At 39.9% G+C, this 25350-nt stretch overlaps 5 protein-coding genes across 6 annotated transcripts; 2 read left to right on the top strand and 3 right to left on the bottom strand.

Annotated features, from left to right (window-relative positions):
* Positions 1-31: 31 nt before the first annotated feature.
* vps33b (VPS33B late endosome and lysosome associated) lies at positions 32-8223 on the bottom strand. 2 transcript variants are annotated; one of them, XM_008406033.2, is made up of 24 exons: positions 8158-8223; positions 7294-7418; positions 6822-6902; positions 6668-6729; positions 6536-6585; positions 6273-6340; positions 5959-6004; positions 5784-5878; positions 5185-5289; positions 5004-5094; positions 4850-4927; positions 4075-4148; positions 3915-4001; positions 3742-3832; positions 3592-3666; positions 2614-2678; positions 2465-2519; positions 2335-2381; positions 1493-1625; positions 1114-1187; positions 926-1027; positions 768-843; positions 531-641; positions 32-265 (listed from the first exon to the last, which is right to left on the bottom strand). In XM_008406033.2, exons 2-24 carry the CDS (start codon positions 7387-7389, stop codon positions 186-188), a joined length of 1842 nt encoding a protein of 613 aa, XP_008404255.1. In that variant the 5' UTR covers positions 7390-7418; positions 8158-8223; the 3' UTR covers positions 32-185. The 2 variants fall into 2 exon arrangements, with proteins under 2 accessions (XP_008404255.1, XP_008404254.1); XM_008406032.2 differs by lacking the exon at positions 8158-8223 and adding an exon at positions 7475-7751 and having other exon boundaries at positions 7294-7395.
* hddc3 (HD domain containing 3) lies at positions 7756-10674 on the top strand. Its single transcript, XM_008406031.2, has 4 exons — positions 7756-7971; positions 8702-8757; positions 8834-9074; positions 10122-10674. The coding sequence occupies exons 1-4, from the start codon at positions 7860-7862 to the stop codon at positions 10250-10252; spliced, it is 540 nt and encodes a 179-aa protein (XP_008404253.1). The 5' UTR covers positions 7756-7859; the 3' UTR covers positions 10253-10674.
* Positions 10675-11438: 764 nt separating this feature from the next.
* mfap1 (microfibril associated protein 1) lies at positions 11439-16326 on the top strand. The gene is made up of 8 exons (XM_008406035.2): positions 11439-11648; positions 12841-13057; positions 13140-13278; positions 13364-13551; positions 14400-14669; positions 14736-14895; positions 15768-15857; positions 15935-16326. The coding sequence occupies exons 1-8, from the start codon at positions 11567-11569 to the stop codon at positions 16112-16114; spliced, it is 1326 nt and encodes a 441-aa protein (XP_008404257.1). The 5' UTR covers positions 11439-11566; the 3' UTR covers positions 16115-16326.
* On the bottom strand, positions 16318-18841 carry hypk (huntingtin interacting protein K). Its single transcript, XM_008406034.2, has 4 exons — positions 18639-18841; positions 17979-18034; positions 17821-17872; positions 16318-16546 (listed from the first exon to the last, which is right to left on the bottom strand). The coding sequence occupies exons 1-4, from the start codon at positions 18798-18800 to the stop codon at positions 16451-16453; spliced, it is 366 nt and encodes a 121-aa protein (XP_008404256.1). The 5' UTR covers positions 18801-18841; the 3' UTR covers positions 16318-16450.
* Positions 18842-19202: 361 nt separating this feature from the next.
* On the bottom strand, positions 19203-23712 carry LOC103462964 (THAP domain-containing protein 6-like). Its single transcript, XM_008406036.2, has 6 exons — positions 23607-23712; positions 22061-22276; positions 20898-21090; positions 20704-20811; positions 20115-20599; positions 19203-19720 (listed from the first exon to the last, which is right to left on the bottom strand). Exons 2-5 carry the CDS (start codon positions 22138-22140, stop codon positions 20390-20392), a joined length of 591 nt encoding a protein of 196 aa, XP_008404258.1. The 5' UTR covers positions 22141-22276; positions 23607-23712; the 3' UTR covers positions 19203-19720; positions 20115-20389.
* Positions 23713-25350: the final 1638 nt, after the last annotated feature.

The raw sequence follows: 25350 nt of genomic DNA, 5'->3' as shown, positions 1-25350 counted from the left end.
CTAATATTAAAGAAAATTAACACAGATGTTAAAAAAAAAACACATTTATTCACATTTTTACAGTCGTTTTGATAAAGGTGATCAAGCATTAGCAAACATTCTGAGCTGACAGGAATGTATGACATGAGGGGATAGGAATGTGTCCTCCTCCAGTCAGTAAAAACAGTAAAGTGTCCTCGATGGCTTCAAATGTTGTTGTCCAGCAGAGCTTCCAGGAGCCGAGAACTGTTTGTAATTGCAGTTGTTACCACAATGAATTTATAACCTGGAAAACATAACAGCAGTGTCATGATTAATCGCCTTTTCACTAAGAAAATATTTAGATAAGGCAAGCAAACACAGCAGGGGCGATCCAAGATTATCTGGGGTCTGGGGCCTTGGGCAGGTATTTATTTGGAGGCCTACTTCCTGTTAAGGCTCCTTTAATTTTTTTTATTGCACAAAACAGAAAAAATTAAGATAAACCAGCAGGTAACAATAAGGTGGCTTTCTGTTCACCTTATGATCTCAAGCATTTTAAGTTACAGCACCTTTCTCTTTTCCCAGAAAACGGAGAGCTGAAATCTCAGAGAAGGTGCATCCACCAAGGAACATGACCAGAACGATCCGCTGAGCTTCGCTTTTAGACTTGGGATCAGCTCCTGTGCCGCCCGATATTGGCCACAAAGAAATGAAAAATAAATCAATGAGAAAGATCTGGAATGGATTTTATTGCACAAGCAGCTTCTTCACATTTTAGATTACATGGAATTTCCCAGAAATCTAACCTGTTACAGCAAATTCATGCCCGTTGATCAGCCTGGTTACTTCCTCCAGCCCCGTCCAGCCGTCCCGCTCTAACACCTGGGTAAAAACCAAAGAAAATAGGAAAATTTAGTTTTACTCTCATATATAAATTCCCATTCGTTGGAGTGACGGGACTCACCTGCTCTATAATTTTGCAGCTCAGAGGGACGTAGGCGCCACTGAAGATATAAGCCATGTCCCGAGGAACACGTAGGTCATATTCTTCATCCGACTTTGGTACCTTTATCCAAAGTAAATTCATTAATGTCACGTTTCCTCATGAGAGAATAGGAAGCTTAAATAGCTGGGATGATCATTGTTCTTTACCAGGTTGAGTTTTCTGCTTAAGGCTCTAAAGTGGCTCTTCTTGGCCAGAGAAGAAAAGGCGTCGGTCAGTTTCCCTACAAAACAAAGCAAAGGTATTCAAGGGTACAGTTACTGGGCCTGAGAATCCACAAGCTAACCATGTGACCACAAAGAACCTGTAATACTGGACATGTTAAAATGTGTTTGTCTGAATGTCTCAAAGACAAAACAACCGTTTTCAGATTGTTTCAACCTGAAATGCAGAAAACAATGAAGCAGCTTAAGCTGAGCCCACAAGAAAAAGAGAACAATATCCGATTAATTCTGAATGCAACAAGTTAAAGAAAGCCCATCAATGTTTATTTTCCTGTCTGCGTTTGTTGAACTGAACCTGTTTTACCTGCAGCTCTGTCGTTGACCAGTTTGCCCACTTTGCTCTCCATGACGGTGAGCGTCTCCCCCGGCTGCTGCTCCACCAGCAGCCCCAGCTGCCTCAGGTTGGAGAACGTCAGCAGGTGATCCGCGCCGTAGCTCTGACGGAAACCAGCACAGGAAACGGGACGGATTAGACACAGAGCTGTGGGATCACATCATGTCACGTTTCTCAGCATTTTACAGCTTTACTGCCCAGAATGTTTGTTTCCATGAAGAGAAAATGAGAAGCTTCTTTCACAAACATTCCTGCACCTTTTTGCAGCCAAAGGTCAAATTTATGGTGGCAGCAGATTGTAAAAACATTTTATGAAACACACGGCTTACAGATTGAACCATTCGAGTTAATTTGATGACAGAACAAGTCAGCAGGGTTCAAATTAAATTACAACTTATGAAGAACTTTAAGAATCAAACCCAGAACCTTCTTGCTGCTAGGCAACAGCTCTACCAACTGCGCCACTGTGCAGCCCGTAGTGTGTTACATTAAATAAATTCTGATTTTTTATTTTTTTTGCAGTGTTTGAAAGTTGTTAAACGCCACTTTGCTTGTTTTTAATTATCTAAATTTTGAGTATTTACATTTTCATGACTAGAGACTGAGTTCTTTGGAAACTGGAGTCTCCTCTAGTTCTCATGTCTATTGATCAAAATAAATGTCATTTTCTACCTATAGTGGCTCATGCAGCATCAGAAGGCAGCTCTACCAGTGATTACAGGTTGAAAAGCATCAGGAGTGATTCTGAAATATTCCTGGTGTTTCTGCTTCTGACACAGGAAACAGAGGAAAGTGTGCGTGTGTCCTCTCACCTGAAGGTACTGAGCTTTTAGTGACTTGAAATCTTTCGGCAGGAGTCCTGCAAGAGAAGAGTCACAAAAGTGTCTTCACAACATCGAAATGAACGGACGTTCCTGCTTTCAATCACTAACGGGAATTCACCGTTTTCCGTGACCGACAGGAGACACAGCAGCCGCAGACTTTCGATCATGGAGACCTGAGGACCAAACAGAGAACAAAGCTGAGATTTTCTCAGAAGGTTTTTGCTTTTAAAGTTTCCTTTATTCAAAACCGGTGAAAGCGAAGCCCACCTGTCTGTTGATGTGCTCCTCTATGAAGGAAATACATTCACGGATCTCAAATCCTTCAAGTAAACCTGAGGAAACACGAAGACATTAATATAAAACACCTGGAAATACAGGAGTAAATACAGTTAAACATGAATTATCTTATGGTTATAAAATATCGATGGTCAAAAATGCTAAAAACACAAAATGAAGTAGCAGATAAGTGTTAGAGGGAAACTGCCAGTGATATTTTTATATGTTAAATAATAACAGTACTTTTGTTTAGCCAGGAACTCCCATTGAGAAAAAGCATGAAGTCCAAAAAGTAGAAGAGGAAGATGGAAACAATTAATAGTTTAATAAAAGTTTCTCTACTTGCAGAACTAAAAATAATCCATTTGGAGCTTCATAATAAGCAACATAAGAAAACCTGAATTCCTCATCCAGAACACAGAAAAAGGAATAAGACAAGAACATTTCCCCACCAATAAAATTAATTAAATGTGTAAATCTAAATTTAAGACATAATTTTAAAAATGTATTTGAACTTGAGGTCTAGTCCATACATAGCGGAATATCCGGGAGAACAAATATTTTTATGTGTCTTTGCCTTTTCTGTTTAATATCACTAAAAATGATTATTTATAAAAGCTCCAACCAAGGTGGAAATTTGTGAAAACTCTGTATTTGTGTGTGTAGATTGGCTGACGTAGGCTACACCGCCCCCTAGTGGACTGGCATGATTAAAACAACTATCAGGGGCAGATTTGTGTGAGTTCATGTGGATGAAAACATTTCTGGAAATAATCTTGTGTGTACGGTAGGTTGTTTTAAATAATGAAGCAGAGATATTCACTTTTATTAAGTCCCTACATGCGTTACTCTTGTAGTCACCCTGTACAATTTAGGAATAAAATCTGTATTTCTCAATGAAGATGAAGTTGTTGTTGTATCACAAAGAAAAGCCTCCAGTGAGACACAAACTACACGCTTTAATCTCACAGTGTTCAGTCTTCAACAGCTCCTGGAAATCCTGCTTCGTCTTCCTTTTCATGATGGACTCGCTGGCACTGATGTCTGAAAGAGAAACGCTGTTAGCAGCTGGTGATTCTGGATGTGCAGTAACCCTCTGGAGGTGGGAAGTTAGCTCACGTAGGCTCAGCAGCCGATGCTCCTGCTTCAAACCTTTCAGCTCCTCGGACACAAACGTCTTCATCTGCTGGATGTCCATCCCCCGTCTCTTCTGCAGGAGGCCAAGACACGAGGAGGATTAAAACCCATTCACTCTGACGGTCACCACGGTTACCGTCTCAACATTCACTCACATCATACGCAGTTTGGAGGTTCCTGGCCTTCTGACTGAGAAACCCAAAAACGTTGGAGAAATGCTCGTTCCGGATTTCATTAAACACCTGAGAGAAGTGAACAGACGTTGACCTTCAGTCCCAGACGAGAGCTGATGGACACCTTTGACCTCAGCCCTACCTTATCCTGAGAGTTCAGCATGACTTTTAGACTTTTGTCAGAGGAGGTGACTTCAGGCCCGAACTCCACACATCCTGCAAAACAAGATGCAGAGCTGAGCCGGCAAAGAAACCTGCAGAAAGCGCCATACTGTTGGACAATAAACAGGAATTTTTAGCTACTTGCACATAAAAATGGCTGCAAACGGTCACAAAATTATACAACCGTACAACTTTGAAAAGCAGAAGTACAGCCTCCTGCACAATCACCAAGAATGCCGAATGTGGTTTCTGGTTGGTAAGTCAACAACAAAACACTCATACAGTAAAACCAGCTGACCAAATGTGCTAGAGCTCTGCTTGGGTTGCTAGGTAACAGACTGGACTTTGCTGGGGTTGCTAGGCAGCGACACAGTGCCTGTGGGATGAGACTTAAAAACTGGAAAGTTTTTGGAACGGCTCATTTTCCAGACACCAAGAAGACAAAAAAAATCGTCTGGGTTGTTTTTGTTAAAGCGCTCCAACTATTTCAGAAACTGTGGAAACCAAATTGGAAGTGTAAAAACACAAAAAATTTGAATTTTGCATAATCCGCTCAACTAACATGTTTCTGTTGCAGTTTGATGACTGAAGAAACTTATAATTTTTTTTAAAATGTGAGGACAAAGTTTATAATGAGGGACTGTTTAGGGAATGTAATCTAAAGACATTGCTGTGTAATTTTAAGTGTTTGGGTCTGTGGTCATTTTTAAAAATATAATTTTGTCATGTTTTGTTGACTGAAGTCAGATACTCACCACATTTGATCCTAAATATATCATCCACCAGCCCCTCGTAGACAACTTGTGAGCATAAAGGAGTGACGAAGTCCACGTCTGTTAAAAACAAAGTGACATTAGAGCGGAAACAGAGCACAGCCCGAATCCAGTTTGATGATCCGCAGCTTCTCACCTCGATCAATAAGGAAAACATTCCCGATCTCAGCGTGCCGAGCTTTTTGTTCTCCCTGCTCTACCTGCTCCCTCCAGGACTCGTAGGTCATCTGCAGACAGAGAGACGGCAGCAGAGGTATTAACGGAGATGTAGCCACCGGATCTGAAAGTTAAACTTTTGGTCTTTGATCATTCTGGACCTTGGAGCAGCGTCCAATCCCGTAGACCTTGGAGAACGGTCCGAAGAGGGAGTGAAGGAGGTGCAGAGCGCTCGCAGCTGTCCTCACCCAGCGCTGGTCTCCTGCCTGTACAAATGAAAAGTTTGTTAGCTAAACTTGTTGTCTGTATGGAGTCATATAGCCTCAAAAAGAAGACGTGTTTATACATGCTCGCATCCAGGACTGGTTCAACATCAAGTTGTTCATTTCTGACTAAATCTGAGGTCTATACGTCTTTAAACTTTTTATGTTTTTCTTTATTTTTAAAGCACTCAAGTCTTAAACAGCTGGAACTATTTAAGAATCAGGAAAATGATAGAAATAGATTAAACAAAAACAAATAAATATCATCTGAAGGAATTCTACAGTTGGTAATTGAACTGAACTGAGCAAACGCAGGGGGACGGATGGACAAGCAAAACCTAAAGAATAAGATAAAGTCTGGAGAAGCAGCTCCAGCTTTTCCAGGCTTCATACAAACCTGCATACACTTTCAATACAAACTTAGTAGAAATTATGAGGGTTAATCATTAAAAGAATTGGTTAACTGTCTCAGCTTCTCTGCTAGGCTCCACATTTACCAGAAAGTTGTCTCTGAAGAACTCTGGAAGCTCCAGGCTGATGATGTCCTCATCCAGAGGAAGGAGGTAGAAAGCCCACTCATCAGTGGTGACATCTGCAGGACGACACACACAACTTCAGCATTCCCCGTCACCTTTCACTGCTGACCGTCAACACGCCGAAGCAACAACTGACCACCAAAGACTCCCTGCTCCTCCAGAACCGCCTCACATGCGTAGAACTGAACAGGAAGGAGGAAGGCAGTGAGTAAATATCAACATTCACACAACTTAAACAACATGTAAAGTACATTTGATCAAATTAGGTCAGGACTGCATTATTTTGAAAAGCAGTGAAACAATTTTCTCTTTAAAAACTTTAAACAAACTGGACTGAATTGAGACCGATTCAAAAAAGGTTGCAGATTTAAACTGGAACAATTTTACTCTCATATTCCCATAACTTATGAAATAATGAAAACATATGAGCAGCAGCATAGTAGATCAAACCTTTTGTGGAGTGAAGATTATCTTGTATCGTCGAAATTTTGCTGCTGCCTTGTCTGCATTAACTACGTCTGAAAGAAAGGAGCATAAGTTGTAAAACACTGTGTGTTATTTAGTGATTATAATCTAGATCACTACGACCAAAACGAACTAAACTTTTAAACCAAAGTTATAAACAAACATGCATATTTAGCTGAAGTTAAAGATGCATTACATGCAGGACACTTTTCCCCACTGGTGAGGCAAAAACAATAAACATTACTTACCACAAATCCACTTCACGGTTTGTATTCGTGGTCGAATCAGAAAGCAGATCCTGTATAAATGAGACAAAATCAAATAACTTGTCCAAATATTAAAAAACCAGGGATCCACCGGTAACAAGGAGCAGAACGTACTGATCTGAGATGCTGACTATCGGCTTGTGCTCCACTTTGTAAAGTTTGTCGACTTCATGTTGCTGCAACAATGTAACATGTTAAATATTTTTGAAAGAATTTGAGATAAAAGCTGTTTTTAATTAGATTAAAAAACGAAGTAAATATGGTTTACCTTTAATGTTGAAACATTTGCAATTCGATCAAGCGGACTCATCAAGTCCGACTCAATGAAAAGGTCTTTCTTCCCTGGCAACTGTGAGAGAACAGAAGGTTAGTATGTCAGTATGAGTGAATAAATCAGGCCAGCTTCTGAGGATTACTCTTAAAAACCAGCTGTGTACCAGGAAACACACCAATTTACATGAAATCTAACTATTCCATAGATAACAATGGTCAAATTTTAAGCCAGAAGGTTCCCAGAGGTTTGAGGATGACTACAAAAAGAAAGAGCCACAAGGAGCTTTGACTGTGTTTGTACTTGAGCCCCAGTATGTATAGTTTTTAATCTGTATCTATTGCAGAAAATCAAAAATACATCCTAACTTGTGCTGGGAAAAGAATAGATGACACACCTATGTATCAGGTGGCATCCAGCTGGACCTAACTCTTACTTAGGTGTAGTGTTGTGTGCATCGTGTTCCCACCTGTTCCAGCAGGTAGATGAGCTGATCTCTGGCCAGCCTCTTTAGCAGAGACAAGTCTGGGAGCTCCGGGGAGTCTCTCCTGGCACTGTGAGCCATTCTGGGCTAAAACAACAACAACCACGGAACTAAAAAAAAGAATATATATGTATAAAAAATTATAATAAATTTTTTATGTATTTACCTTTTAGGTTTTCCAGTGTAGAAATATAAAAAGTATATACACAGATGCTGCTGATAGAAAGAAATCAATGCTGACGTAAAGCTCCTACAAGGTTAGCTTGTTGGCTAAAAACAGATCTGTCAGCTTGAGTTACAAAGCTAACCAGAAACGTAAAAACGTTAATACGGATAATAAGCAATTTCTTAATGAATAATCTATAAGGGAAAAGAAAAAAGTTTTATTTTTTATTTTTAATAGCCGAAAAGTGAATCTATCTGAGTGGAGCAGCCACCGACTTCCCTTAGCTGACAGGACGGAAATGATCATGTGAGCTGCTGTTTCCCTCCGGACCCAATACAGGGCGGACCTATGCTAACTCAACCAACTCCTTTATTTACATTCAGCTATGAATTCAGAAGCGGCTTTATTGTTAGAAACCGTTAATTTTGCTGCGGAAAAACATCGTAAACAACGCCGTAAAGATCCAGAAGAAACGCCGTACATTAATCATCCAATCGGTTGGTAGGAATTATATTACAAGGGGAATTTAACTTTATTTGGTGAAAACTCACATTCTATAGCCGAAAGAAAACAATATGAAAAACTATTTAGTTTCATATTACTTGATGGCAAATTCCCGTCCTTTCAATAACAATGCCGAGTACGTCGACAAAATCCCAAGACGGGAAAACATCAGCAATTACCTTAAAAACTGTTGCAGCCGATCCATAAAAGATCTAATTCCGTGCTGTTCAAACCGGAAGAGAATTAGAACCACTAAAAAAATGGAATTCTGATTTAAATCGTAGAATGTTGGCTTTAATTTTAATATTCATTTTCTCAAAATTCTAACTTTAATCTCATAATTCCGACTTTAATGACAGATATGTGAGTCAAAATTCTTACATTAAAATCTGAATTCTTTTTGACCCTAACTCTCTTCTGTTGTTTAAAGTTATTCTACAGAGAGAAAAATTATTAGCTAAGTAAAAACACTAAAGAGAGGAACTGAAATGATGTTTTAGGAACTTTAAAAAGTTGCACAAAATTAAATGTCTGCAAACTTGAATGAATATGGGATGTGGAATCATAAATGCATAATTTATATCTATAGATCTGCAGTCAGCATTCCTCTTTTATGCAAGATCAATACTTGATAATTGCAGTGATGATTCCGACTGTTAGAGTTTTCTGTTTACTAGATTTCCCCTTAAGATGAAAACTCTAACATGCGGTTCTGTGTTTCAGGTGTAGCAAGAATCCTCAGCTATGAGGGAGGAGTCACAGATATCGAGGTTTTACAAGTACGTCCTCATCCGTCATCTCTCTGATATATTCGGCCCTTCTTGCCATGCTAAGCCCGTTTCCTCTGACATGCAGGCTGCTTTGCTCCACGACACCGTAGAGGACACAGACACCACCCCAGAGGAGCTGGAGGACAGATTCGGACCAATCGTAGCTCGAATTGTCCAGGAGGTGACGGATGACAAAAGTCTGCCGAAGCAGGAGAGGAAGCGCCTGCAGGTGGAGCATGCACCTCACTGCAGCCAACAAGCTAAGCTGGTGAAACTGGCTGACAAGCTGTACAACCTGAGGGACCTGAACTCCTGCACGCCTGTCGGTCAGAACCTCTCTGCACTGAAAACAAAACATCTTTATCTGTGGAAGCTGTTGTTGTTCTTTTTTAAAGTGAATGTTGCAGATTTAGTGCACGAACACTTCAAGATTACTGAATATGTGCAATTCTGTTCTGCTGCTCAGCCCTCATTGCTTTCAATCTGACATCTAGAAATATTTATTTATCTACTTAGCAATGCTCTCACAAAGGTCTGCAAACCTGGAAGAGACATTTCTCCAAAAGACGAAAGATGCTCCTACAAATTCACACCGCACTTTTCAGCTTTATCTCTAAGCAAAATTTGAAAACATGGCAATGACACAAATTCTTACAAAGTATTTTTGCTTTACTTTCTAGTGCAAATACCTTAGCCCTGGAAATAAGAAAGACTAACTTACAAGTAGCTTTTCAGCAAGATATGACAATAATTTCCTAAAATGGATGAAAAAGTCAACAATTCCATGAAATTGATGGATAAAAGCTATTTCCACTGGCCGATTATTTCACTTGCAACAAAACATTTTCCCATGTTACAAGCTAAATAATCTGCCAGTGAAACTAATTCTTTTTAATCAATTTCAGAAAATGATTGACTCAAAACAGATGTTGCTGAAAAGTAACTTTAAAGATATTTTAGTCCTTTTTTCAAATGTACTAAAATATTTGCACTAGAAATTAGGTAAAAATACTTTGCAGGATTTTGTGTTTTTGCAGTGAACAAGGCATTATTTCACAACTATTGGCAATTACCTGATGTCCATGTGAAATACATTTACGTTTTAGTTACAAGACAAAATGTAAAGAATGTTGAAGAGATGTGAATCCTTTCACCAGACAATTGATAATTGATAAAACCTAAACCATCATCCTGGTAAAAGCCAAAGGCTTTGCTTCAGTGGCAGCACCACATGCTCACTTCAAGCACAGTTTCAGTGTCCAGAAAACATTTTTTTAACTTTAAAGTTAAAACACAAAACATCCACATTCATGTCCATGAAGGCTTCTATATTCAGTTTTCACATGTTAACCCTCTTCTTGTTTCTCCGGCAGGTTGGTCGGCTGAGCGGGTCCAGGAGTACTTTGTTTGGGCCGCTGAGGTGGTGAAAGGTCTAAAAGGAACTAACTCAGCTCTGGAGGAGAAGCTGGAGGATCAGTTCAAACAGAGAGGAGTTCAGCTCTGAAAGAACCGCCTCACCGCGCTGGAGAACAAACCGTTTACATCACTAATCAGATGCAATATCATTTACAAGCCATAAAAATAATCATTTTTCCATATTTTGTCTAAGTACACAGCAACAATGTCTGCTGTGTACTTTAGGACATCATGTAACTGTGATTTTATTTCTGAATATTAAGAAAGCAACATTTTCCCGGCTCTTTTCTTTCATCAAACTTCCCCACCATTTATTGTGAGACCTTATGCATCAGCCACTAAAAAAATAAACATTCATTTTGGGCACAGAGGGAAGTTAAAATATATATCCTGGGGGCAAAAATATTAAAGAATTACCAATAAAATTATATCAGTTTTACATCTACAAACAAATATTGCATACTGTATATGTTTTGTCTGCTAATGTTATAAGGTGAACAATAAAGATGTCAAAATAAATGTTTAAATTAAGTCATTTTAGAGGTACCCAAAAGAAAGTTGACACAAATGTCTTCGATCATCTTTGTGAGCATTTAAGATGGCTAGTATCAACACCTCCAAGAAAGAGGAAGAATTTTGTATTTAACATTTTGTTGGTTTTCAAGTTGAACCTTGTGGATCCTGAGCTCAGGAGCCTTAAAAAGATAATTTATTTTCTGTGTTTATTTCCTTTTATTCAAGTAGGAGCAAAATTATATTTAGTGAATTCAACTTTACAATCTTATGTAAATGTGAAAAATAAATTAGCTCCATTTGCAGGATTCAAAGTGAGTTAAAATTGTAATTCTCTTTATTTATGCTGTTTGCTATTACATGGAAGAATATAGGAGGAAAATATGTTTAGCAGCAAAAATAAAGTTTAATCGGTATGACTGATAAAAGGGAATATTACTAGCAACAGTAATAGTAATATTGCCTTTTACCATCATTATCAACTTATCAACTGTATATTCTAATCAATATTACTATTTAACCAGGAAAATAAGTTTTTTTTAATTTTCTTTTGCGTTGTTTTCAACAACCACTGGGGGGCGCAAATCACTAAATCTTCAACCTTCTCTCATTGAAAATTTTATCTCAAGATTTTCCTCTAAAATACATATAATATTTTTTCAAATTCACATTCCGCGCCACTAGGATAAAATAAATTATTATAAAATATTAATGTAAAGCTACGTGTGCTTCGGCAGCGGCGGAAACGTTTGTCGGAACAATTCCACTTCCTGTCCGTTCACGCGTTCTGTTGAACTTCCGTTTCGCAGCAGCAACGAGTTAGAGTAGCTGGTTGGAATATCGTTTTCATTTTTCTTCTGTCGGCTCGTTTATCGTTGACCAGGCAATCATGTCTAGTCACGAAGCCGCCAACATGAAGCTTCCACCGATCCAGTCCACGGCCGGTGCCGTTCCCATCCGGAACGAGAAAGGTGAGCTTTTGTTGGTTAGCTATTTAGCTACATTAGCATAAGCTAATGTCACTGTTGGCACACAATACACGAAATGAGCAAGTTACAGTGTTAGAACTGGTTTAATAAAGACGTAATGTTAGATAAGTTGTTATCAAGAGCAAAATTTTATGTCTTAAATTTGAGCATCTTGATTTTAGGCCTTAGAAAGTGTTAATATGTCTAGATTTTAGTCCGGTGCCGGTGGCTGCAAACAGGCCGGCCAATTATTTTGTGGTCAGGATGGATGTTAAACACACGTCTGATGTTATTTCTGAGTGTAAAGTTTAGAATTTGCTCATTTAAATATTTACTTTATGTTTTTATTTGGTATTTTAAGGTGTTACGTCCTTTGTTTATTTTTTGCTCTTTAGGTATCTAATTATTCAGATGATGTCAGGCACCTTATTAATCTATCAGGTGTCCAGGTAGCCCCAAAAATATCAAGAAAAACCACCAAAAATTGTTTAACATCTCCACTATGAGTTTCCTCTTGGTTCTGTTAAGTAGATTAAAAATGTTTGACTGAAGTCTGTTGTTAATTCCTGTTATGAAGTTTACTGTTTTCTGTGTAAGACATGTGTATGTCTAGTAATGTTTCAGGTCTAAAAACACAGACACAAGCTGACTAACTTATATTACAACTTTATTAATTAAGTGTGATGTTAGAACTTAAATAAACTGGATTTGCTTTATTTTAATCATGTTTTGTGTCATTTTATATTTGTTTTCAATTGAGATCCTATCTTTGTTCTGCTCTAACATCAAGGTTTGGTTTTATATGCTGTTTTTATTTGTGCAAGTCAATTAGATGATGCGATTGACATCACAAAATAAATGTTAGTAAACCTTCACAGCTGTTGAGGGAAAAGTGTAAGATTTGAGTTTTGTTGATTTTAAAGTTGTACAAACTGATGCATTTATGCACCAATAATTTAAAGCCCCAAATTATTGTTGTTGATTTTAAATTCTTGAGATTTTTCACTGTGGTGCAAAGGAGGCAGAAAGAAGTGAAGGGAATCGGTAGTCATGTGGTTGAAGATTGGATCAATGCTGAACAGTCTGTAGTTGGTTTCTGATCTCTAACTGTGGATGTCTGACAGCAGAAACGATGACTTCTGACTGTATTCGGATGAACTTAATGTCAGCCGTTCTGTTGATGTGCGTCACGCAGGTGAGCTCACCATGGAGAAGGTGAAGGTGAAGCGCTATGTGTCCGGTAAGCGTCCTGACTACGCCCCCATGGAGTCTTCAGACGAGGAAGACGAGGAGTTCAAGTTTGTGAAGAAGGGGGTGGAGGCGGAGCCGGAGGTGGAGCCACAGGAGGAGGACGTCTCCGACCCGCGTCTCCGGCGTCTGCTCAACCGGACCTCCGAGGATGTGGAGGAGAGGTACCGCCCCGGCGCTCAGCTGTAACTCAAACTACCGGTGAATTCTGCAGAGTGAAGACGTTTCTCACACGTTGGTTCTCAGGTTAGCGAGGCACAGGCAGATCGTTGAGCCTGAAGTTGTGGCCGAGAGCAGCGAGGACTCGGATGAGGGAACGTGGCATCCTGAGCACGAAGACAGCAGCGAGGAGGAAGAGGAGGAGGAGGAAGAAGTGGATGATGAGGTTAGCATTACACAAACACCTCTGGGTTTTTAATCCTTTTCATCACGTTGGGTCAAATTCTCACCGTCTGATCTTCGTTCTGCAGGAAATTGAGCGGCGCCGAGCGATGATGCGCCAGCGAGCGATGGAGCGGAAGAACGAGGAAATGGAGGTGATGGAGGTGGAGGAGGAGGTGAAGTCGGGGGAGGAGTCCGAGTCGGAGTCAGAATACGAGGAATACACAGACAGCGAGGACGAGGCGGAGCCGCGACTCAAACCGGTCTTCATCCGCAAGTAAGAACTCTGAAAACTGCAAAAACCAAACCTTCCCAAGCGTGTTGGTCCAGGTTCTGGTGCAAATGTCTCAGAAATATAAAATAAAAACTAACTTACAAGAACCTTTTTCAGGAAGGTGTAGGAGCTTCATCTAATAATTCCTTAATATTGATGGAAAAGTTCTAGTCCCACTGGTAGATTATAACTAAACATTTTCTCATGTTCTAAGTGAAATAATCTGTCAGTGGAACTAGAACTTTTTTTATCAATATTATTTACTTAAATCAAGCTCCTAAATGTTGCTGAAAAGTTACCTGTAAGTTAGTTTTGTCATATTTGAAGTAAAGAAAGTTATGTGCAAAATAATTTACATTTTGTTTCAGCAGTGTAAAGACATTTCCGGAAATAAATGCATCAGTAATTTATCAGTATTTTTGTTTCTAATACAAATGTTTGATATTCTGTTGATGTAAACAAAAAACACAACTTTGTAATTGCGATGTTTCCATTAAATAAGAAAGGAAATTAGAATCACATGTGAATAAGTTTGTTGACAAGATGAGTCATTAGAAAACATGCAGCATCCTCCTCATCCAGCCACTTCCTGTTGTTTCTGCCAGTAGCAACGTTCAGTTGTTGATCATGTGACTCATGATGGCAAAAAGTGTTTCAACACAGACACAAAAGAACCTCATCAAAATGCAAAAACTTTATCGAAATATGTGAGATTTTTATCAAAGTGATGTGTTTCACTTGTGTTACTTAAACGGAAGTAAAATTACTCAAATTGTTGAAATTATTCTGAACATTTGGTTGAATATCAGGAAGTAATGAGTCCATAACTTGTCAAACTGACTGGTGGACAGGAAGGACAGAATCACGGTGGCGGAGCGCGAAGCCGAGGAGCTGAAGCAGAGGGAGCTGGAGGCCGAGGCCAAGCGGCAGGCGGAGGAGCGCCGCCGCTACACCCTCAAGATCGTCGAGGAGGAGGCCAAGAAGGAGTTCGAGGAGAACCGGCGCACGCTGGCCGCTCTGGAAGCGCTGGACACGGACGGAGAGAACGAGGAGGAGGAGTACGAGTCCTGGAAGGTCCGAGAGCTGAAGCGCATCAAGAGGGACAGAGAGGCACGAGAAACGTGAGTAAACGGATCTGATGGAGTCGGTGAGACGCAGAGCAGGGTGGTGATTGGGTCTGTCTTCAGGATGGAGAAGGAGAAGGCCGAGATCGACCGATTCCACAACCTGACGGAGGAGGAGCGGCGGGCGGAGCTCCGGAACAGCGGCAAGGTCGTCACCAACAAGGCCCAGAAGGGCAAATACAAGTTCCTGCAGAAGTACTACCACCGAGGAGCGTTCTTCATGGTGAGCATGAGTTAGCTATTTATTAATATTAGCAATAGTTTATCAATACTTTCAACCGGCCCTTTAACGACATTCGTGATCTTGATGTGAACCAAAATGAAAATGAATTTTTATACTCCTGTTCTAGACTTAAACATCCCAAGACATTTTGTTTTTCTGTTTTTTTAACTATAACATACTTTAGTTTTGAAGAGATATAAATCTTAAAACATTAGTTTTTTTGTTTTAACGTTATATAAAAGTCGTTAAAACAAGATCTTTCTTCTGAATTTATTTCCAAACTCCAGCAGTTAGGTGCTTCCGTAGCTTTTAGCTCAAAATCTGAAACTTTTCTTAAAGGAGCAGTATCATGTCAAATCAATTTCCATTATGTCATTTTATTCCCTCATCAAATACACACCTGAAGTTTTGCTTAGACTCTGTTATGCATGTTTAAGAAATCCTTTAATCTCCATGGCAACCATTCAGCTGTGCAAAAACGCCTGGTTGGACCTAGCCCCGCCTTCAAGGTGCAGCTCCTCCTCGAAGCTGCAGTTTCCAAGCTTCCGGCACACAAAGCAACCCGTTCAGCTCCTTCAGACTAGCCAGCAGATATTAGCAAACACCTGGTGGAGCCGCACATCAACTGATCTCATTATAGGAGCTTTTCAGAGCAATGCTAGCAGAAACGTTGTTAAAGGGTTAATAGAGGAGCCATGTTGTGATGATTTCATTCATGAAGGTGGAGTTTAAGAAAGAGCAGGAGTTTTTTAAAGAGACAGAGGCCCAATTTCATTGGCGCTGTGTTTTTCATTGCCGGTCTTGTCCACTAGGTGGCAGCGTAGACACACCTGTTGTGGTTTTTTGTTCTAAACTTTTGCTCTCCTTCCCAGAATGAGGAGGAGGATGTGTATAAGAGAGATTTCAGCGCTCCTACTCTGGAGGATCACTTCAACAAAACCATCCTACCCAAAGTCATGCAGGTGAGATTCGCTTGCATACCAGGAATTTACTGTCCAGGTTCGGTGTCTTATTTTCTGACCGTTTTCGAACCAACCAGGTGAAAAACTTTGGCCGGTCGGGTCGCACCAAGTACACCCACCTGGTGGACCAGGACACGACGTCGTTCGACTCGGCCTGGGCTCAGGAAAGCGCTCAGAACAGCAAGTTCTTCAAGCAGAAGGCGGCCGGCGTGAGGGACGTGTTCGATCGGCCCACCGTGAAGAAGAGGAAGACCTAAGATGATCCTGGTGAGCGCTGAAGGGAAGCCTGTGAGGTCCAATCCTTCTCCAAGCACATGAACTGATCGTCCTACTTTGTTTCAGCTGGAATAATCGGCCTATAAGTCTAAAGAAGCAGCTGGATTTGTGTAACTTTGTAAATAACCTACCAGTTTACTTTTTGTGGAGTCTGTAAAAGTACAGCTATTTGAATTAAACACGCTTGTTTTTACACAATAATGAATTTTTATTTGAAAAACAACAAAAAAACAAAACTGGAGGCTTTGTGTGGGATCAGCTCCACTGGATTGATCCGGTGAGCTGAGGTGGGGAGAATCAGTCCAGTGTGAGAATGTTCAGTTGGTCAGAGTCACCAGAGCTTCCACCACGTTCCCCATGTGTTCCCTCAGGCTGCGCTCCGCCATCGACCGCGAGATCTCCATCTCCGACATCTGCACGACAAAAAACAACGAAGGTTACAATCCCAAACACAAGCAACACACTGGATTAGATATTAATTAAAACAAAGTGTTGCTGTGTGATTCTTGCTGAAAGAAGATCCTTATGTTTCCTTTGCATTCATAAAAAGATCATTTTTACAGTTTTGACCCATTTGAAGTTGTAAGTGTAAGCGGGGCTGCACAGTGGCGCAGTTGGTAGAGCTGTTGCCTTGCAGCAAGAAGGTTCTGGGTTCGATTCCCGGCCTGGGGTCTTTCTGCATGGAGTCTGCATGTTCTCCCTGTGCATGGTGGGTTTTCTCCGGGTACTCCGGTTTCCTCCCACAGTCCAAAAACATGACTGTCAGGTTAATTGGCCTCTCCAAATTGTCCCTAGGTGTGTGTGTGCATGGTTGTGTGCCCTGTGTGTCTCTGTGTTGCCCTGCGACAGACTGGCGACCTGTCCTCTCGCCCGAAACGTTGGCTGGAGATGGGCACCAGCACCTCCTGACCCCACTGAGGGAAAAAGGGTGCAAGAAAATGGATGGATGGATGGCATTTGTGTTTGCCGCTGGTTTACTTCTATTGGAAACACRTACAATTCATTCTGTGCAAAAACTAATATATGCAGGTTTCATTTAATTCAAAAGAACTCGAAGTTTTAAATTCGAGTTAAACCTGCAGAAAAACGGCTGGGAAGCTGGAAACATCATGCCTGTTAAGAAGCCAAGGCTTGCTACCGGAGCAGGTAGCCTGACTAATTAGCCAGATATCAACTCATTAAGCTCAGTGTAATAAAAATGAGTTCAGACAAATGCAAACTGCTACGAACTTCAGTGGTTTATGCTACTTTTCTTTTACTGCAACAGTAGGAACAATATTAGTCAAAAAATCTGATCATTATGCATCTTGTTCATAAGAATTTTGGTGCGAAACAAAAGAGAAAAAAAAACTGCAACCAAGATATTTATTACTTAACGTTGTACATTGAGACGTCAAAATTCACCTCATCAAATCAAGGACTGATAGACGATGCATGTGCAGCTATAAAATGTTCATCTTAGTGTACCTGGAAAATGAAAACTTATTAACGGAAGTTATTTTTTGTCAGTAATTATTACGACATTATGCATAAAATGCAGAGTTTTAAGTATGCAGGTCCAGATCACACAAACATCAAACCCAATATTCTGTCCGTGTCTAAAAACAAATTCAATTGAAACACCTACAGCTAACTATTGACTGATTATATGCGGTACAATCTTAACAGAAAAATGAAAACTACTTACAATCAACTCAACATCCTCTTTCTTGATGGTGACTTTAGCCAGCTCTTTTTCTCTGACAATAAACAGAACGATAATTCATCTCCAAAGCAAATTAACGTGGATTTTTCCTGAATCCTCAGGATAAAACAGAAAATAGGTGATATCAACACTAATCTTACCTCTCCTGCTTGGCTTTCTGTTCTCTGGATCTTCTGTCTCCAATCACCGACATCGCCTGAAACAGCAGCAGTTACTGTTTATTTGGTTTGACGTGAACCAGTCGGCATCAAAGAAAATTATTGTATTTCAACACTAACACACATGTTTATTTTCTGACGTTTTTTTTCCTACAGCTCTTTAATCCACTTCTGCCTCATTTAATTGGCTACCATTCATTTAAAGCTGCAGTAACAGCTAATTAATGCTCTCAGTCCCACTTTTTTATTTAATTTTCTATTCTTTTAGAATTCATGCAAAACAAAATGCGTAATATATGACATATTTAGTAAAAAAAAAAAAAAGATACAGGTGTAAATATTTAAAGTGTACTCGATACACTTTAAAAATAAATTTTAAAACTTTACCTGGCGTAACACTAGACTTAACAAAGCTACATTTAACTTTAGCTTAGAAACATCCAGCTAATTAACATTAAATGTCGGATGATAACACATTTAAAATCTTTTAACGGTCCTTTTTAAAAAAAAACTTTATAGAGATTTTAAAGCGAGCTTTTTTTTAAGAACCGCTGACAAACAAACCGGGCTCTTCGGTTAGCAGCAGCCGCTCCAGCCGCATGTTTCTGGGTCGGCCCGTCGGCTACGGCCCGCAGGTCTCACCGTTTCCAGGTCCGAACTGGAGATTTCTTTTTCCTCCGCGTAGTCCGTGACTCGCTCCAAATCTGCGGCTCCGCTGTCATGTTTCCGAGGCTTTTCCACGGGCTTCCCGGTGCAGTTTTCCTCGGCTTCCAGGTCCAAATCAACGTCTCCCTCCGCTGCCATGTTGGATAGTTAGCCGGGTCAAAAAGAAAGGTTCCGCTACGCGTCGGAGAGAAAACGTGGTTACACCGGAAGTACGTTTCTAATTCATTTAAAACTAAGCTTTTTGAGTGTAAAAAAAAAAATGTAAACAGAAAATATAAACGACCATATGAAGAGCAATTTAAAAAGGATTATTTTTCCTGTAAACACTTTTGATTAAAGTTAAGATTGTTTATGATGTAAAGCTGATTGTAAATAAGGCCAAAACTACCTTCTTTCTGCATAATTACTACATTTGGACCGAAATAAATGTATTCATCACAGGACTGAACCAGATACTCTTGTTGCAAGGTAGCAGTGCAAGCCGCTGACTAAAATCCAGAAAAGTTTAAGTTGATAAATGTCTGAGTTAAGAGGATAATGAAGAGCTAGACATCAAAAAATTTATTAAAAAACGTTTTGTTTGCCAAAACTTGTGTCTTGTGCTGCTAAGGCCTCATTTTTAGCATCACAACACACTCCAGAGACCTACAGCATCTCCACAAAACCCCTGCAGCAGAAAAGTCTTTCGGTTTTTTGCATGTCCTCCATAAACTTGAAGAATGTTTAGTTTGGCATTGTTGTGAAAGAGAGACAACAAAGGATATAAGCAAAAACAGTAATAAAAAGACAACAGCATGGTTTTTATGAATGTCAGTACCAAAGTGATTTCTCTCAAATGTGCTCACTGAGGTGAACCCAATTCTTCTGAACAGAAAAAAAATCAAGCACCAAGTTGCAAATGAAAGACAACAGAAATGTTGAAGTGGTTGGAAACTGTCCTTCTGCTGATGGAGTAGACGATAGCTGRATAAGAGGAAGGGAGACCGTCTTGTGCTGTGCTTTTAGGTTTCCGGATGTGCTTGGAGATGCCAAACCAGACTGGTTGTTTCATCAACCCCCTGAAAAAGAGACATGTTTTAATTAAAGAGGAAAATGCTTTATGACCGTTTTCTATGGTTATCCAGAAGGGTCAACAAAATGCAAATATTATATAACAAGAAAAGGTTGTTGTGGTTCGTTGTGCCTTTTTTCTTGTTTTTGCTGAACCTTGTGGCTTTTCCTTGTGGCGTTGTTGCTTTTATTGTTGTATTGTGCCAATTGTATTGTAGCTGCATTGTGGTTTTGTTGTTTCATTGTGATGTTTGCATTTTGTCAACCCTTTTGGTTCACCATGGTTATCAATCTAAGAGCACAGTAAAAATCAAGGTTGTTACCATAGTAAAATTCTGGACAAAGTCAACTGGTCAAAAGAAATTAGCATTAAAAAGTCATGAATAACAGAATAAAAAATACCTGGTGCCTCATTGAACTGAAGTGGCGCTCCAAGCAGTCCTGGCTGCCATCCTGGGAGGAGAAGCATCACTGATATGGAAAATGCTCCAGCATCATCAGCAGCAGGGTATCAGTGATGAACTCCACGACAGGCAAGGTTTTTATTTTTCTTTTTATATATAAATTAATGCTTAAAATAATACTGAGTCACTTAAAATAATAACTATAAAGTCAGATGAGAATTATCAAGGTGTATTACACCTAAATGTTCACCAAGTTCATATCGTCCTGACATCTCATGATAAGTCAAGCCTTTGTTTTAGTTCTTCGTTTATGAGGTTCTTCCCCTTCAGATCCTCCACTAGAACGTGCAACGCATTCTTTGCTCTCCGTTCCCGATCCTTGGCGTTCCTCATTTCTCTTTCCAGACTCTCGACTCTTTCCAAGGCCTCGCAGAGTTTTACCTTCAGATCACCCAACGATGGAGGCAGTGCATAGGAGTGGTCCTAGTAAGACACAAGGATCAGTGACGGCAACACGACCACCAGACACAGACAGGCAGTGACCACTGATTGTGAGGGTTAATAAAGAAGAAATGCTCAGAACTCACCAAGTCAGGACAGGGTGGAGGTTCTTGTTTTGGTGGAGGCGGGGCACTGGCCACTTCCTGGCTCTTTTCTTTCTTGGGTAAAGCCTTGGTTGTTTTAGCTGCCCGTCGCTGATTTGAAACACAAAATACTCAAAAGAATTTTGCTAAACTAATTGAAAACATTTTCAACCCTTAAAGCCAACTGATGCACCCACCTTTTTTGGAGGGGTAGAAAAACTGAAGATTGAAGGAACAACTCCCTCTCTGAGTCGGACAGTCTGTCCCGTCCTGTCAAAGTCCTCCTTTTTAAAGTGTTCACTGCAGAGCCTGGTAGATGTGTTGGGAGAGAAGCCCTTCCTCCTGACGGCTTTCACCCATCGTTTTCTCAGGTTTGTTTCTTTTGGGAACCTATCGAGTGTTTAAAAATACTGTTAAACAGCTAACACCAAAACCTATACAGTTTTTAATCAATGAATCAGGGTTTCACGAATCACAATCTCTGTTTTATACGCATAAGGTAGTTATGTTACGGTTTGAGCTGAGCATATACTCAATTCAACTTTAAAAGTACTTTATATGAAAAAACTATAAATAAAAGTCCAGAAAAAGAACAAGTCAGAGGTAACATAACAGCGTTAATGTCAGATATAAGATAGTGAAGTCTTAAAAGTAATCCTTGTTTGAGTTTCAATAACTGACCAAATGTTTCACAATAACAAATTGTATCATTGTATATTCAAATTGTTTAGTTGTAGTTTTTGAAGTGTACACAATTTAATGTGGACTTAGATTTTAAAACGTTGCTCTTGATGCTATGTTTTCTAGAATCTACGACCGGTGTAGAATGGTTATCTCTAGGTTTAAAAAGCCAGATCCCATGAAAAGTTACAAACCCCCTGCCCCCCACCGCATCCATCCCCCAAGAAATTCTTAAAATCTCCATTTCATAAGTTTTTAGGCATTGAGTAAAGGTTCTACCAATTGCAGACTGTGTGTTGTAGAATGTGCAATTATTATACGACATTTAAGTCTAGGTTTGACCATTTTAAATATATTATATTTCGATCTAAAGCGCAACGAAGCTAGTCCAGAATCGTTAAATGCAGCGGAATAGCCCTTTTTCTGAAGCTAAGAAGGATGCTAACTTCAGTGTCGTCCAGGACAGCTGGTTAGTTCAGGGCTATCTAGTTCAAACTGGCACATAGATTTATTTCTCTAAAAGCTCAGTTTTCATAGACGGCATCAAAGACAGCGCCAGCTTCTCGATAAAATCAAAAGATGAGTAGAACATTTTGGAATTTGAGCGCGGAAGTTGACACTTTTGTTCATGACGTCAACCCATCAAAAGAGTCCAAACACGGTGATTATTCAGCCTCACCTGTGAAAGGTGACGCCCGAGGTTCTGGTCTGGACCGTACAGCGCTTTGTACAATCCAACGCAGCACACGAATGAGGCATCTTGCTCGAAAAAGTTTAAAATATCAGAGCTAAGAGCTCTTCTCGAGGTTCTCCACAGCTGCAAGGCCACTCACAATATGGCGGGGTCGCTTACGTAGAAGAAGAGAGCTCCGCGGGGGAAACGGAAACACGTGATCTGTCATTTCCGTTCATTTCAAAGTAGAAAATACAAAAAAAACAACAAAAACTTTACATTAAAACTTAAAATTTATATTAAAACAGTAAATTTAGTACATGTTATGTGTCAGAGGGCTTAGAAAATAATAATAATAAAAAAAATAAATGAATTTTAAAAACAAATTGACCAAAAGGGCACTTGGGGGCAAGGAGCAAAAGGGGAAGGCGCTCAAGCCCACTAGAGCCAACAAAACCTTAAAAGAAAAGTATTAAGGAATTATTTACTAATGGAAAGTGTATCAAGATATCTCTAGTAGAAACTAGACAAAAAAAAGTACAACTGTGTTTTCTATACGACAATATAAAACCGAATAATTACCACTTTTCCAACCATTTTAGTTTAATAATGGACATTAAAAATGGACAGAAAAAGGTGAATATATGATATTTGGTGAAAATTGTAAGTTTGTTCATTTGAAATAGTCCAAAACTATTCAAATGTGCAAGGAGTCATCTACCACGGACACTGAAAATAATTTTATGAAAGTAATTTTCCCGCAAAGAATTAAATTTTTTTTTAAGTTAATCTAAAAAGGTTTTAATTTTCTGAGCTTGAAAAGTAAAGAGAATAAATTCAGAAATTTTGAGATTCGCTTCAGAAATTTTCCAGGAAGGAAATTTCTGGGTTTCAGAAGTGAAAAACTTTTTGCCTGAGGAAACTTTAATCTCAAATTTTCTTAAATTTTTCTTGCAAATTTTCTATTAAAAATGCAAAATTAGTTTGTGAGTTTTTTAGTTTGTTTGTTTTACTTGAACAACATTTTTATGAAATCTAATGATCCAAAGAGCTTCGGACTGTTGTCATATTAAAATAAAAACAGACAATTGTTTTTCATTTTGTTGGCCAATTTTTCACCTTGAAATCATTCATAAAAGCAAAAGTTGATTGAGCAGAAATAGAAAAGTGTATCAAACTACTGTCCTGCAGGACCGTGAGAAACTTGTGGATGAAGAACTAAAGCAGACCAAACATTTGAACAATGACCTAATCTGCAAATATGAACACCAAGTTTCTGGATTGGAAAGAGAAGTGAGGACATATCGGCAGAAGCTAAACGATGTGAACGACGCCAGCTTAAAGAGAACAAAAAAGAATATTCAGCTCCTTAAAAAGCTGAGAGCAGAGAAAGAGCAAATATATCAAGAGATGTCAGAAAAGATCAAATTCCTACAAGACCGTGAGAAACATTTGGAAGAAGACCTGAAGCAGAGCAAACTTTCGTACAATGCAGTACATTTGCAAGTATGAGAGCCAGGTTTCAGGTCTGAAAAGAGACGTAGATACATACCGGCAGAAGGTGAACGATGAGAGAGACGCCAACCTCAAAACAAGGAATGAGAACCTTCAGCTCATTAAAAACCTAAGAGCTGAGAAGGAGGAGCTCTCCCAAAAACTGTCGAGAGAGAAAACAGTTATGCAAAAGATGGAGAAGCTGCTGCAAAGTGACCTTGATCAGCTTCACGTTTCATACGATGAGCTACAAACTAAGTACAACAAAGACATCTTGGGATTACAGCAGCAGCGTGAAACATCTTTGCAGAAGTTGAACAAGAGGAAATGGCTCTTACTAACATCGAAATGAAACAAAAGCTTGTCCGTGAGTTACACCAAAGGTTTTCTACTATGCTGCACCAGCAGTTTTCTACCTTGAGCTCCAGGTCATTGAGCAGAGAAAAGCTTTTCTGCAGAAGTCRGAGGAGGACGTGGCGCTGATAGACAGCATGAGAACAACGAATGCCGTCCTCCTTGACAACTCAGCCACAGAGATTCAATTCCTGCAAGAGAAGGAAAGAGAGACTCAGGCTGAGTTGGAGACGTTCAAAGCTTTGTACCAGGAGCTAAAGAGCCGGTATGAATCTGAAGTCACTGCTGGGAAACAGGCTGGCAAAAACCAGCAGGAGATCATGGAAGAGATGGAAAGAGCAAAAGAAGATCGGATGCCTGAAACTCTCAGAACCGAAACAGAAGATTTCCAAGAGGAGGAGGAAAACTTTGAGATCCATTTCAGCCGGTTCAGAGCTATAGGCCTAAGTCAGAAAGTTTCTTCAGAGGACGATCTCTCAGCAAGACGCCTTTCCAGGTTGTTCCTCAAATCTGGAATCTGCAGAAGAAACAGAGATCCCTGCAGAAACCATCCTGGAGGATTTGGATAACACTCAAACCCTCCAGGATGGAAAAAAGAAAAAATCCAAAAATTCAATTTGGAAAAGAGTCAGAAACTTCTTCCGACTGAAGAAGTCAAAAAAACAACAAAAGAGAGAAGAGTGTCGAGATCAGGCCTAAGAATAATTTGAATTGTGAACGGGGCGCCGTGCGACGCTCCGTCAGGACGACATTTGAAAAGTCAAAGTCCGCCCCCCCCCTCCCCCCACCGACTGACAAAGTAGAAAAAAGTAGAAAATGTAGAAAAAAGATCCCTTCCCAACCCAATTGGAAAAAACATGGGCAGCACGGTGGTGCAGCGGTTAGCATTGCGCCTTCACAGAGATGATCTGTGTGGAGTTTGCATGTTCTCCCTGTGTTTGCGTGGGTTTTCTCCGGGTACTCCGGTTTCCCCCCACATCTCCCAAAACATGTGGGTCAGGTCAGTTGGTCGCTGTAAATTGCCCCCAAAAGAAACTCCAGCTTGAATTAGCCAAACCTTTTCCCTTTTCCCTTCACTGTTCTAGCGGCAGACGGTTCGATGCCCCGACACACAGCTCAATGGTTATGCCAACGTATTGATTGAAGAATTTAAATTCTTCTGGTAATTATAATTATTTCTGTTTATTTTCACTGTACTTGTGCTTTTATGGTTTGTCCTTTAGTTTTGCCTTTTCTACTCACTTTTTTGTATTGAATTGCTCTGAATTGCAACTGGTTATACAGTTTAAATCTGTATTTTAAAACAGATTAGCAAAAGGATCATGCAGTGGCTTTTTCAGGGTGGTTGTGGCTCTGTGGTAGAGTGGTCGTCTTGTGACCAGAAGGTTGTAAGTTCGATTCCAGCTTCCTCAGCCACATGCTGAGTTGCCCCAGAGTGGGGCACTTAG

The sequence above is a fragment of the Poecilia reticulata genome, linkage group LG3, assembly GCF_000633615.1.
Source record: "Poecilia reticulata strain Guanapo linkage group LG3, Guppy_female_1.0+MT, whole genome shotgun sequence".
NCBI lineage: Eukaryota > Metazoa > Chordata > Actinopteri > Cyprinodontiformes > Poeciliidae > Poecilia > Poecilia reticulata.
This window is presented reverse-complemented; position numbering and strand designations above follow the sequence as displayed.

Bases quoted from the DNA above. Each gene is read 5' to 3' on its own strand.
- vps33b (XM_008406033.2), bottom strand. From the start codon at position 7,389: ATGGCTCACAGTGCCAGGAGAGACTCCCCGGAGCTCCCAGACTTGTCT. The intron at 2,520-2,613 runs GTGGGCTTCGCT...TTTGGTCCTCAG, and splicing joins AGGAGCACATCAACAGACAG to GTCTCCATGATCGAAAGTCT. The intron at 1,626-2,334 runs GTGAGAGGACAC...GGTTTCCGTCAG, and splicing joins TAAAAGCTCAGTACCTTCAG to AGCTACGGCGCGGATCACCT.
- hddc3 (XM_008406031.2), top strand. From the start codon at position 7,860: ATGAATTCAGAAGCGGCTTTATTGTTAGAAACCGTTAATTTTGCTGCG. The intron at 7,972-8,701 runs GTTGGTAGGAAT...TCTGTGTTTCAG, and splicing joins GTACATTAATCATCCAATCG to GTGTAGCAAGAATCCTCAGC. The intron at 8,758-8,833 runs GTACGTCCTCAT...TCTGACATGCAG, and splicing joins CAGATATCGAGGTTTTACAA to GCTGCTTTGCTCCACGACAC.
- mfap1 (XM_008406035.2), top strand. From the start codon at position 11,567: ATGTCTAGTCACGAAGCCGCCAACATGAAGCTTCCACCGATCCAGTCC. The intron at 13,058-13,139 runs GTACCGCCCCGG...GTTGGTTCTCAG, and splicing joins TCCGAGGATGTGGAGGAGAG to GTTAGCGAGGCACAGGCAGA. The intron at 13,552-14,399 runs GTAAGAACTCTG...ACTGGTGGACAG, and splicing joins AAACCGGTCTTCATCCGCAA to GAAGGACAGAATCACGGTGG.
- hypk (XM_008406034.2), bottom strand. From the start codon at position 18,800: ATGGCAGCGGAGGGAGACGTTGATTTGGACCTGGAAGCCGAGGAAAAC. The intron at 18,035-18,638 runs GTGAGACCTGCG...CTGCTGTTTCAG, and splicing joins CCAGTTCGGACCTGGAAACG to GCGATGTCGGTGATTGGAGA. The intron at 16,547-17,820 runs GTAAGTAGTTTT...TTTGTCGTGCAG, and splicing joins AAGAGGATGTTGAGTTGATT to ATGTCGGAGATGGAGATCTC.
- LOC103462964 (XM_008406036.2), bottom strand. From the start codon at position 22,140: ATGCCTCATTCGTGTGCTGCGTTGGATTGTACAAAGCGCTGTACGGTC. The intron at 21,091-22,060 runs GTGAGGCTGAAT...AACACTCGATAG, and splicing joins TCGGGCGTCACCTTTCACAG to GTTCCCAAAAGAAACAAACC. The intron at 20,812-20,897 runs GTGGGTGCATCA...GTTTCAAATCAG, and splicing joins TTTCTACCCCTCCAAAAAAG to CGACGGGCAGCTAAAACAAC.